The sequence below is a fragment of the Gobius niger genome (genome assembly GCF_951799975.1).
Source record: "Gobius niger genome assembly, chromosome: 6".
Lineage (NCBI taxonomy): Eukaryota > Metazoa > Chordata > Actinopteri > Gobiiformes > Gobiidae > Gobius > Gobius niger.
Window position 1 is genome coordinate 29,184,200 of NC_136857.1, and position 13,946 is coordinate 29,198,145.

Below are 13,946 nucleotides of genomic sequence, written 5' to 3' on the forward strand. Positions count from 1 at the left end.
CCTCCCCCAGTCTGGCCCAAGTCTGGGACCGGTCTGTAGGAGGTCCCAGATATATCTAAACACCTCACGGCTAACTACATTTTCAATACGCTCTTCAGAGTGTACAACGATTTTCCATGTTCACTTCTTATACTTTCAACATAACAATTTACAGTACAAATACTCTATGTACTTAATCAAATACATAAGGAGTTTATTTCGAACTGGACTTATTTTTATATAAATGATGTGTGGTAAACCATTGGAGGGCCCGCAGGAGTCCACGGACCTCACTTTGGGAACCATTGCTTTAAACAACTGAGCCAGTCGCACCAACATGGTAACAATTGATATTACAATTTATGAAATTGAACGTGTATGCGCATATACCACAACATAACTATTCCACACTGCAACTTTTTAAAGCTACACTGTGGAACATTTCATCCAATAATAAATATAATCTGAAAAAATGTTTCACAGTCAAGCTTAAAGCAGCTACTTTCACCTGTACTTTCATTTGAGTAGAAAGTTGTTTAGTGATTTCCCGCCACCTCTTGTAAATGAACCAATATATTGAAAAGAATAATACAAAAAAAAACAAGCTTTTGTTTCTTCTGTATTTTTATATCAAAACATACAAAAAACATATTTACAGTTCCAAATAGAGCAAGACTTTTAACAGACCATAAAAACATTCAATATGAACGATAGCTCCAGCTCTCAGGGTTCAGGAGGTCACCATGGGGACGTCAGACGGAGGGGTCACCGTGGCGACAGATGTTGGTTGCTGTGGTGCTGTTGGGGCGGAGGGCTCAGAGCTGCGGACAGAGGGGGCGGGTTTGACTATCTTCAGTGGGACAAAGAGGTTGGAGGCGCAGTGCTCGCTCAGGTACTCTCCCCCCTTCTCCTCGTAGTCCTGTCTGCTGACCCACCCCTCCCCTCCCGGGGCGGCAGGGTGCTGCAGCGCCCAGTCCCTCGCCCCGTACCAGGCATCCAGAGAGGGCCGCGCCGCCATGCTCACCTGTGAGAGGACAGGGAAGACATACATGGTGGTTTTATAACGAGAAGACCCTGATTTCACTACATCAGGGTTCCCACTATTCACTTGAAACTATTTCCCTGTTTTTTCCAGGACATTTTAAAGGCAAAAAGCCACTCTGAAGCTTTCGCAAGGGAAACTGGGAAGAGAAAAGTCAAGTGAACGAGTGCAATAAATGCTTAATTGTGTTGCTAGGGGTCCCCCAAGGCAGCATTTTAGGTCCCATTTTATATAATAAGTATTACCAGGGTTTGTGCAAATGCCAATATCCAGCTGTATGTATTTTAAAACTACCCAAGAGCTTTTTTCCTCTTGCACGAGAGGAAAACTTGGCAGAGAAAAGCTACATGAATGAGTGCAATAGATGCTTAATGCTTAATAATAAACACCAACACAGTGTAAGGTAATTGATGACAGATTAAATCTGGATGTTGTTGGTGTTCTTTGTTTTCAATGGGGAAATCATAATTATGTTCTATTTTAAAGGAGGGTATTAAGCAAAAATTGATTTTTTTGAGCTTTTATTACAATGTTGTCATCACAAAAATGCCTGGAGTTGTGTTTCGACCCACTCACGCATCTTTGAGTGATGTTTGACTCTTCTTGAGTTTTCCTCATCTATCCATCTCTTGCAAAGCTTAATATTTATTGTTAAGTATAAACACTTCACTACGTCCACCTTTAATGATACATCTGCGCAGCAAAGGCGGGTATGAGGAGGGCGTGTGCGGGGCTTAGGTGTTTCCGCTGTTATATATGAATGTAGCACTTTCTAACCAACAAAGTGGAGGACGGTGATAAAGAAGAGCACCTTGAAGTGTGACTGGAAGGGTCTGATGGCCAGCAGCTCTCTCTCCACTCGCTGCTTCATTCCAGGGTACAGCATGTTCCCTCCAGTCAGGAACACGTTACTCACCAGCGCCTCCTGCTGCTCAGCACTGTACCTGGAAGATATGGGATTTACTGTTTTGTCTCCAATGATAAAAAAAAGACACATTGCCGTTACATAAAGAAAAAAAAACCTTGACTTGACATTGGTTTCTGCAACAAAGTTCACATTCTGCCAACATTGTGAAGCCGAACAGACCTGTCCAGGACGTACTGCAGCGTCTCCATCAGCCCCATCTGGTCCTCTCCGGTGAGGGAGGGCTGGAACACCACCTCGGGGCAGCGCAGGCGCTCCGTGCCCACAAACAACTGGTGGTACTCGGCCAGGTTAAACACAGGCTGCAAAGCAACACCACATTAGACGGAAACAGGACTCTTCAGATAAAGAGATGCTTTCCCTTTTTAAATAAAGGCTAGATTCATATTAATATAATTTACATTGCTTTTGACTGCAGCAGGTAAAAACTTGAAGCTCACACAACACTCTACACTTTAAAGCTGAGGTAATCAAGTTATTTTCTTGATGCAGAGTAAACTTCTTTTGGCACCATAGATCTACATTGTAAACGCGATAATTGCACCAGAAAAACAGACCCTGTGCGCTGCTGTGTGTCTAAATATAGCACATTTTCCTCCAGCACGAACCAGGAAGTGAGAGGCTAAATCAGCACATTAGCATTAGCGGCCCGCCCTGTTCACGCCTCAACTCTCTCTCACTATGAACAAACTCGTATAATTCAAGGGGTCTGTGAGAGCTAGAAACGAGTTTAGGCAATAGCTTTCACAGCTTGGGACGGTTACAGGAATAGTGCAGCTTTAAAGTGCATGTGATAGACTGGACACATTATTCACCAAGATTTTAAATATTACATGTATATTTTTGTTTTATACTTTGTACAGATATTTCTCTGGTTTGACCTTTTTCTGTTTCTGTTCATGTACATGTATAAGACTTTTCCATGTACGCCTAAACGTTTTAGCTTTGGCCTTTCCGCAGTGCACCAGCCGTTCCGCAGTGGTGGGTGTCCTTATGCTAATACCTGGGCCGCATTAGCAGGTTTCTCTGGCAGCGTCTCCTCAGGGAAGTCAGGATCCATCAGCCCCACGCCGTCTCCCTCGTCTATGGGCTGCTCCAGCTCCAGAACCTGGGGAGAGAGCCAGGAGGATGCCCCCGGGCGCACTGTCAGCTGGTCCTCAGCAGACCCGCGCGCTGCGGTGACATGTGCGCATCATTAACAGCCGGAATTTGAATATGTGTTCGGCTCTGGTGGGATCAGGTTGGGCTTTTGCTGCCGTGACTTTTGTGAGAAATCTCGTTAGTGTCGGAAGTCTGAGGAACTTGATGTAACAGACCTCAGGTAACCTTCAGTGCGTGTAGTGATAGTTTGAGCACCACGGTGTTGTGCAACAAAAATAATGAGAATAGCAACAAGCTCCTTTATGTAGATACTTTTCAAATATTCCAGACAGTAAGGAGGTTGTTAAACTTTTCGACCTGGTGATACTTCTTCAGAACAAAGCAACAGTGGGTTTATTCCCATGCAATGAACAAAATCTAATTCCAGCCTTCGAGGCGGAGCTCACGCCCTGTCCTGGGCCCTGGTACTATGATTAACAGTTATCCACCTGAGCATTTATTGTAAGCTTTATTTTCAGCCGTTTGGGAGCCAGATCTTTTGGAACACGCAACAAAAGAGCATCAGAAGAGTGACAAAAAATGTGACGAAAACATGACAAAAAAAGCCACAAAGGAGCAACAAAAGAGGAAAAAAGTGACCAAAACACAAAATGCGACAAAAACCCATCAAAAAAGCTGTGGGAGAAATGTCCAAAAAGTGACGACAACTATGACTAACCTTGAAATGGAAATGAAAAAGGACTGATTTTCACTTTTTTTTCATTGCCGTAACTTCGCTTATAAAGCAGAGGCAGGAAGTACTACTACTTACATTTACTCAAGCAAATTAGCTTCTGCTATAAACACTATGATACATACATCAGACTTATGTTACACTTAGCCTATGTTTTTGTATCTGTCCCTATCAAATAAATCAAATAACTAAGTACATGTACTCAAGTAACTTTTGGAAGAAATTGTAGATGATAGTTACTTTTTCCATTGTGAGTAAATATTTAAGCGGCAAATGCTTCATTTTGATAGACAAAATAGAAGAGGATCGTCTTTTTCTACCATTTTCTTGGAATTTCTTGGGAAATATAACAATTCCCACATGACTTTATGTTTTGTTTCACACAAAATAAATCTGACTTTCTTGCTCACACACAACATTTTCTTGTGCTCTTAAACTTTTACTTGAGTAATAGTTTAAGCCATTATTTTTTATTTATTTCAAAGCAACGTTACAGTTATTTAAGTAAATATTTTGGTTACTGTTCCCACCTCTGTTTAAAAGCTGGTATTACTTTTTATCCATCGACTCGCCGTTTACTTTTGACTCCACAAACCCAGGGTAAGTCTATCCAACCATAAAACCGAGGCCAATTGTTGCCAAATAAAAAGTGACTAATAGTTTATTTAAAACGATGAGAGCTTTGTGCCGACTTGTTTGTGACCGACCTATGACTAATACACAAACACCATCATCATCAGGCTTATTTTTCCAAAGCCTGTGAACCACAACATTTCTGTAAGTATCAAAATAGATCAGTGCAGTGTTTTTGGTGCCTTGCACTCTATGTCTCAACCAGTGGTGAAAGCAGCAACAGGATCGACAGGATCACAATGCTTTTGGAGAATCTGTACAATAAAATGAACTTGGAAAGTGAACTTTTAAGTACACTGCTCACAAAAACTTAGGGCACACTCAAAAAACACAATGTAACTCCAAGTCAGTCAAATTTCTGGGATATCAGACTGTCCAGTTAGGAAGCCACGCTTATTGTGAATCAATTTCACTTGGTGTTGTGGAAATGAAACAGACAACAGGTGGAAATGAGAGGCAATTAGCAAGATCACTCCAAAAGAGGAATGGTTTTGCAGGTGGTGACCACAGACCATTTCCCTGTCTTCATCCTTTGTACCGTATTTTTGGAACACTTTTGCATTTGTCCAGTGTTCTCACCACTAGAGGTATCATGAGGAGCATCTACAACCCACAGAAGCCGCTCAGGGAGTGATGCTCATCCAAAATGGCACGTCCATTCGTGCTGTGGCAAGAAGGTTTGCTGTGTCTCCCAGCGCAGTGTCCAGAGCATGGAGGAGATACCAGGAGACAGGCCAGTACACCAGGAGACCTGGGGGGGGGGGGCGACCGAGGTCAACAACCCAGCAGCAGGACCGCTATCTGCTCACTTGTGCACGGAGAAACAGAAGAAGCACTGCCCGAGCCCTACAAAATGACCTCCAGAGGGCCACAAATGTGCATGTTGGTCCTCAAACGGTCAGAAACCGACTCCATGAGGGTGGTATGAGGGGGTATGAGGGGGGTATGAGGGGGGTATGAGGGCCCGACATCCACAAGTTGGGCCGGTGCTTACTGCCCAACACCGTGCAGCCCGATTGGCATTTGCCCGAGAACACAGCGATTGGCAGATTGGCCAATGGTGCCCTGTGCTCTTCACGGATGAGAGCAGGTTCACCCTGAGCACATGTGACAGACGTGACAGAGTCTGGAGACGCCCTGGAGAACGTTCTGCTGCTGCAACATCATCCAGCATGACCGGTTTGGTGGTGGGTCAGTGATGGTCTGGGGAGGCATTTCATTGGAGGGCCGCACAGCCCTCCATGTGCGAGCCAGAGGTTCCCTGACTGGCAGTGGGCACCGGGATGAGATCCTCAGACCTATTGTAAGACCATATGCTGGTGCTGTGGGCCCTGGGTTCCTTCTGATGCCTGATAATGCCAGGCCACATGTGGCAAGAGTGTGTCAGCAGGTCCTGCATGATGAAGGTATTGATGTTCTGGACTGGCCTGCCCGTTCCCCAGACTTAAATCCAAGAGAGCACATCTGGGACATCATGTCTCGGTCCATCCATCAACGCCACGTCGCACCACAGACTGTCCAGGAGCTGACTGATGCTCTAATCCAGGTCTGGGAGGAGATCCCTCAGGAGGACATCCGTGGTCTCATCAGGAGCATGCCCAGGCGTCGTAGGGAGTGCTTTCAGGCACGTGGAGGCCACACACACGACTGAGGATGATACAGACTCGTTTGGAGGAATTTCTACAGAATTTGGATCAACCAGTGACCTGATTTGTCACTTTGATTTTGACTATAATTTTGGATCCAGACCTCCAGGGGCTGAGAATTTGATTTCCATGTATCATTCTTATGTTATTTTGTTCCCAACACATTGCCCTACACTATGAATAAATTGACGAATTGATTGACATCTAGGATGTGTTTTTTGAGTGTGCCCTAAGTTTTTGTGAGCAGTGTATATGACAGTTTTGCAAAGTCCTTCTGCATGTATGCGGAAAGTTCAGGGGAAAGATCATATTAGAACCCAAAATACTTTACAATTGCAGCTGTATTAAATGAAATGGTTTGATTTTGACATGTTTAAGCCAAGAGTCTGTTATTTCCGTGTGTCGTACAAGTCAAACTTTAATCCTTGCATATTAACCTGAACATTGTGTATCCATGACTGACCTGCAGCCGCTGCCGGCCCTGCTCCACGCACAGCTGCAGCTTGTGGATGTAGGACTGCAGCTCTTGGGCTGAGTCCATGTTGAGCTCCACCAGACTCTTATGGAACTGCTCCAGCAGCCCGTCCTCCAGCAGCTCCTGAGGACAATACGAGGCAGCGTCAGCATTTTCCATGAAACACTAACAAAAGTGTAAAAGGAAAAATATGCTACAAGATCTCATGAGATTAAAACACCACATGATTTTTTGGTCCAGAGAAGGTTAATATTGTGGATATTTTCTTTATTTTACTGTGCAGCATCCATTATACTCATTGTAAACAGCGTATCGTATTTGTATTACACTATGACACTACCAAAATGGAGATCTGTCAGTCCTTACATGTCAGGTTCTTACCAACGCTACTTTAAAAGTGATCCACTCTTAAGACTGAATATATTTCAGGCATGCAAAATTCTGGAAATATTCAATGTGGGAAATATTCCATGAGAATTAAAAGGAATTTATGGGAATTAACGGGAATTAACAGGAAATTAACGCAACTGAAGGCAGACAGATCTCAATAAAAATAAAGCATAAACATTTCATTTGATGGTTTTACAGTGAAATATTGAGTTACCGAAGTATCAACCATAAATATATTTAATTGAAATTTTATGTGAAAGACACAAACTAAGTGACAGACAATCGTGAAGTGAAATTAAATTTATACATTATTTAGATTTTTTTTTTATGAATAAAATCTGAAAAGTGTGATGTGCATAAATACCAGCCCCCCTTTCCTTTTAGTGCAAACAATTGCCTTCAGAAGTTGCCTGATGATTTCTGAATGATCACATGTTGACTAATGACTAAAGAGTCTACCTGTGTTTAATCTAATGTCAGTTCAAATACAGCTGCTCTGTGATGGTCTCAGAGGTCTGTGAACTATGACTGTGACTATTGTGGAGCAGAAGCATCATGAAGTCCAAGAACACACCAGACAGGTCCGGAATAAAGTTGTGGAGAGGTTTAAAGCTGGATTAGGTTCTAAAAAGATTTCCAAAGCTTTGAACATCTCGAAAAGTACAGTTAAATACACCATTCAGGAATGGAAAGAGTCTGGCATCACTGCAAACCTACCAAGACCCGGCCGTCCTCCTAAACTTACTGACCGAACAAGGACAGCACTGACCACAGCTGTTACCAAGAAGCCTATGATGACCCTGGATGAACTGCAGAGAGCTACAGCTCAGGTGAGGGAAACCACCATGTACCTTCTGGCAAACACCAAACGGGACTTTGTATGGTTTTCTTTAAAAAATGCCGTCATCATTTTTGTAATGTCTGACACCAGGGATAGAAGAGCTTTTGGAAATGGACAAACAGACTCATTCCATATAGTAATATATAGTACATATATTCATCATAGTAATTCAGCTGTGCAATATTAGATGATATTGTTTCAGAAGTCTTTAATTTAGGTCTGTTCTAGTGAAAGCAGCTCAGTGTCAGACAGAGTCCACGCCCACCTTTGTATTTGTCACGATCCGAATTAGCTAGTTATCACAGTATGATAAAACAAAATCATTCTATACATCAGAACTCGCAGAATGTAGGTTCAGGAAAGTTACGTTACGTTTTGACCTGACGATATGGTCCTCACAAGTGGACATCACTCAAATGCATGTTTTATGGATCAAAAACATAACTAATAGAACAGTATATGATAGTAGAGAGACATGAAGGCCACACCTGCACGGCCAGCAGCCGGTCCAGCCTCTCCTGGTCCTGCTGGAGTTTCTCCTCTCTGCGGCGGGCGTTGATCTCCTGCAGTCGTCTGAGCTGCTGGGCCTTCCTCTCCTGCCTCTCCTCCACACTCACCACGCCTCCCGGGACTTTACCAGAGAACGGCAGCTGGATCCGGTGGACCTCGCGCTCGTAGAACTCCGGACTGCGCCACTTCTCCAGCTCTGACAGGACAGATAGAGTCAAAAAACAACTGCATATATTCTGTGTAAAAAGAATCTCTGAGTGGCAGATGGGCCTACATTCTGGGCCAACATTTTGAAGTAACGCGACTAATCATAGCCCTACAGCACGAGGCTTCCTGGACTAAAAAACAGATAAACCTATTCCTCTGCTAAGCTCGTGCCCACCTTCGTGATAGTCCACTGCGGTGTAGCTGTGCTCGTGCAGCAGCTCCTCCATGCGGCTCAGGGTGATGGCCGCCACGTGTCCGGGGTATTTGAGCTGGAGCAGACGCTGGAGGTACGTCGCCGCCTGACTCCCCGCCACGTTCACGCGCTTACAGTTCACCGCATCCAGCCTGACACATGGAGAGAACCAGTCATACAAATACAAAACTTAATAGTGTTATAACAGGAGTAGTGCCTGACTTAAAGGGAAGGCTATGACAACGATAATAATAATGAAAGACTTGCTCCCGACCTGCCGTTGATGACTGGCAGTACGTGAGAGCAGTTGTTTCCAGATGACAGCACGATGCCGGTGTGAGGAGCGGCCGTGTTCCTCTGGAGGTTGTGGTGGTTGAAGCTATACAGGCTGTCGATGCCGTAGGAGACAAAGGGGACCCGGTAGCACTCGAACAGCAGCTCGGACATCATCTGCCGGCAGTGCAGAGGGTTACCGGGCGCCTCGGTCAGCACCATTGGGTGGTCCACGCTGCCCTGAGAGAGAAACGCAACCAGGTTATGGCACATGACTAAGGCTGTGTATGTACCATTAAACAATACCAGTTTGATATCAGAAAGAAAGGTTTAGATGTTGCATTAAAGGGACTAGATGCAAGTTAGCCATTTTATGCTCACTACTGCCACCTCAGGTCATACATGTAACTGCAGCTTCTATATCAAGCTCGTGCATGACAGCAATTCGGACCCTAATTAACAAATTTTTGAGTGACAGTGCAGGATTTTAGAGGCAGTTGTGGTGAACAGGTCTGGGCTCATTCTACACCATTGACATTGTTGAAACATGTAGGGGGAGGAAAACACTTAATTTTAACATTTAACTCCGTATAGTCCCTTTAAAGGAAGTGAATGTTTAAAAAGAATTTCCCATTTCCCCCCATGTTTTCCCTATTTTTGCCCCATTGTTTTTTTACACAAATTGTCCCCCATTTTTCCCCCATTTTCCCCAATTTGCAGATCTTCAACACATTGTTGTTTTATTTTCTGGTTCTAGATGACAAATATTTTAGTATAGGTAAAGGTATCGAAAACCACATATCATTAAAGTACCGAATAAATGTAACTGTACCCAGCTCTACATATGACACACTACTGTAGAGGGTTCACTTTCCTAATTTAGCTAAATGCAATGTTGATTGAATATTGACTGTTCTGAAGATTTAAAAGTTACACTTCAAAAATGTGCTTCTGATGAGGGAAGGTTGTAACATGGTGAAAAGCTCAAATGTTCATTATTTCCTCCTTTAAATAAGGGGGGAAATATGAAATAATAATAACCAAATATAGCTCTAATGTGTGTGCCGAGCTGAAAACATGGCATTGCCGGAACAAACTGGTCTTGTGCGCTTTAGTAGGACTGCACAAAATGAGGAGAAAATGCAGAGATTCAAAAACAGTCTTGAATATTCCTCCCACTCCTTTTCGAGTGTATGTACAGTATCATGTGAAAGTATGTTAAAATGTCATAAAAGTTGCACATGTTAACCTCGTATCCCACGCCTTAACCAAATGCTCAGCTTTACCCAAATCTAAAAGCTAACAGCCTAGACATGCCTATCAGTCATGTGACTTTTGGCGTTATGCCGGTCATTTTGAACACCGATCTAGAATTATGCAGTTGCTAACCAGTAGCATGCTAACGTCTTGAGCAGCTTAAACACTCAGACTGAGACTGTTGACATGACAAACTATACAAATCACAGAGAAAGGTTTTCTGTTTCCTCTTTAATGTGATTATTTAGTCTGAGGACTGGAGTGAAGCAGATCTTTAGTAAATCCTACTGTAGCTCGACATAATCGCGCGTCTCTGGGGCCGTGTTTTAACTGTTAAGTTCTTGAGCAATGATTATGAGAACATAAAAATGCCACAGTCAATCAGTTGTCTTTCAATTTCATCCTGAGTAGAGATATTGTTACATGTTGCAGTGCTGCATAATGCTACTTCGGTATTCAAAATGGCCACCGGAACTATGTGTGATGTCACTGGAAACGCATGTATAGGCCAGTGTAACGCTTCTTTTGAAAGCCAAGACATACAAAACTATTTTAAGGGATCTTTTCCTTGTTTTTTCGTCACATTTTATTATCGCTTTTTTGTCACTTTACTGTTATTATTTGGTTGCTTTTTTCCTCACATTTATGTCACTTTTTTGTTGCGTTTTCATCCTTGTTTTATCTCATTTTTGTCGCTATTATGTTGCTAGTTTCTTCAAGAAGCTTTTCGATTTGGGTAAAGCCAAACTGAGGAAAATGTGCTCAGTTTCAGGTGAGGGTTAAGAGGTTGAGTGGTTAATGCGAATAAAGTCATGTGTATATGTAAAGTACTTGAACTCGGAATAAACCAATCAATATTGCAAAACAATATCACTTAACTATTTCTACACAGAACATGCCGTTCATTTAGATTGAATCAGGTTAAAATGTAACCAAACTAGATAAACTAAAACTCTACTCTACAATTTAGTAATCTCAGTCCAGAAGGAACGCCTCTGTGATTTTTTGCGATATGTGAGGGCTTATTGCAATGGCGATATTGTGCATCCTTGCTGACCTCCGAGGCGATGCCCAGGTGGCTGAACACATAGTCGAAGATGAGCTCCTGGATCTCGAAATTGACCACCACGTTGCGGTCGAACTGGCTCTTGAGCAGCCATCGCAGCGGCTCCAGGCTCGGGATGTCGTTGCCGATCTGGGTCTCGCTGCGGGCGGCCCCTCTGCTCCGAGCCGCCACGGACCTGAAGCACAGGCGAGGAGAGTCCAGCCCTGCGCCCGGCGGAGAGGACGCGGTACCGGAGGGCACTGCCCAGCCGGCCCGGGTCTGGAAAGAGCCGTTATCTATGACGATGGGTACCGGGGACTGGCTCAAGCACGGGCCCGGGAGCTCATAGAAGGGGTCTGGAGAGGTTTTAGGGTCGTTGAACGTGAATATCTGGCACACCGGCGGTTTGGCGTGAGCAGGCGCCGCCATTTTGATAGAGTGTCACAACAAAATAGAGCCGACGGGAGTTTAAACAGGCTCGCTTATGGTTCCGCGTTGAAAATCAAGCACATTTTCTCCTGTGTGTACCTAAAACTAAAAGCTTCTTGGAGAAAAAAAAGCGTCAAAATAGGAACAAGGACGAGAATGAAAACAAAGAAAACGTAAAAAAAATATATTACAAAAGAAAAAGCGACAAAACAGCAACAAAGGCGGGACAAAAAATGCTGAAAAAGTGGCATTAACACGGCAGTGTCACAAGGTAAAATATCAACTTAGGCTATATCGGTTTTGTAGGTCTTGGCTTTCAAATGAGGCGTTACTCTGGCCTCAGGCTGTAAGCTCCAGTCAAGAAGCTTTTTAGATTTAGGTAAAGCCGGACGGGAGAGAATATCCACAGTTAGGCTAAGTCAAGACCTTAAAAAATAAAATGGTCGTAGCCTATCTTTTTTTTTTTTTTTAGTAAATTAAGTATACGTGTAATTTTAGTTGAATAATACCATATTTTGTGATACATTTAATATTGTAGTTTAAGAGGAGACTGATGCACTTTGCTCTATGACGTCTTTTGCAGGAGGTTATCTATTATTACTGACCTTCAATGAGTAGCTACCCTTCATACAGATCTTTATTGGCCTTGGCATTTTGTCTGATTGGAGACAGGCGAAGACTTTTGTGTAAAATGCGTTAGAAGCCACAAGATGGCGCTCTGACTTTTCCGTTCTGATCACTTCTGCTATAGCCCATGTAAACTACAGTACACAATGAGAAACGGGAATGGCTACACTGACAAAATGGTCTAATTTTTTCCCCCAGTATTTGACAATGTATGTAGACTATGCAAAATATGTTTCACAAATAAGCCTATGTGTTGTTCTATCCATACATGGATGTTATACAGATTATAGTAAGTAGCCTATGGTTAAAGGAACAGGCCACCGTTTTTACATATTGCGATATGTCTGTGTAAGCTCTCAGTCGTACCGGAGTTGTCCATCTTCAATGAAGGTGTTTGAGTCGTCTTCTGTACTCAGTGGTTGGAGTCGTGAACGTTTCGCCTCTCATCCAAAAGGCTTTGTCAGCGAACTGAGGTTCCGTTCAGCCGGCAGCCTCGATAAAGACATATTGCGATATGTTCTTACCTTAGCTTAGACGAGTTGATGCGTAACTGTCTGGTATATGTAGGGCGTAAAAACATAGGAGCACAGTAACTTTACTTTACCGTGCGGACGTTGAAGTTTTCCTATGTTATTACGTCTCACAATATAGTTCCTCTTTTTATCCGCTTAGAAAATCAATATGTTTCATTTTGTGTAACTAGACTTGGATCGTGTAAAGGCTAACTTAACTGTATTTAAATTTAAACGTGGAAGAGCTTGGTAGCTTCTAACTTCACCCAGGTTTCGGGCTATACCTTTGCTGGGAGAGGCTAAAGGCTAACAACATTTGGGTGACTGAGCGCACGCATAAAGACCAGACAGGTACACATCAACTCGTCTAAGCTAAGGTAAGAACATATCTCAGTATGGAAAAACGGTGGCCTGTTCCTTTAAGGAATGTATGGGTTCAGGTTTAGTTCATTTAACATATCTAAAGGGGGAAATTCTATCCTGAAGTCTACTTACTTTTTTTTAATAGGCCTTCCTATATATTTTTTTTTTCAAATCCACCCAGGTTTCTGGACTGCATTACCTAAAACTGGGAGTTGCGCATTGTTTGAGCATTGTTTTTAAATCAGATGGTTCAGAGAAGTGAATATGTGATTTACTTTCAAAGGCCAAGTTTACGAAACAACGGACTATTGTACCATACAGACACAATACTAGTTCCGTGACAGTGTGACCACTTAGCAGGCCTTTATGGTGGAGTGCTGCAGAGCTCTGTCAGAGTGACCATCGGGTTCTTGGTCTCCTCCCTAACCAAGGCCCTGTTTGGGCGTGCGGCCAGCTCTAGGAAGAGTCCTGGTGGTTCTGAACTTCTTCCAATTACAAATGATGAAGGTCACTGTGCTCTTCGGGACATTCAATGCTGCAACCATTTTTACTGTACCTTTTCCCAGATCTGCGCCTCGATACAGACCTGTCCGTGAGGTCTACAGACAGTTCCTTTGACTTCAGGGCTTGGTTTCTGCTCTGACATGCATCAGTCAGATGAACTAATAGGTCCTGGGGTTCAATTCCCACCTGGATGGGGCCTTTCGGTGTGGAGTTTGCACTTCCTCCCCGTGTCTTATAGGTTTCCTCCGGGTACTCCAGTTT

At 43.3% G+C, this 13,946-nt stretch overlaps 1 protein-coding gene across 1 annotated transcript; it reads right to left on the bottom strand.

The window, feature by feature from the left end:
* Positions 1-638: 638 nt before the first annotated feature.
* actr5 (actin related protein 5) lies at positions 639-11,683 on the bottom strand. The gene is made up of 9 exons (XM_079558768.1): positions 11,263-11,683; positions 8,950-9,188; positions 8,658-8,827; positions 8,254-8,471; positions 6,523-6,657; positions 2,950-3,054; positions 2,109-2,248; positions 1,833-1,965; positions 639-1,003 (listed from the first exon to the last, which is right to left on the bottom strand). The coding sequence occupies exons 1-9, from the start codon at positions 11,677-11,679 to the stop codon at positions 710-712; spliced, it is 1,851 nt and encodes a 616-aa protein (XP_079414894.1). The 5' UTR covers positions 11,680-11,683; the 3' UTR covers positions 639-709.
* Between the last annotated feature and the right edge of the window lie 2,263 nt (positions 11,684-13,946).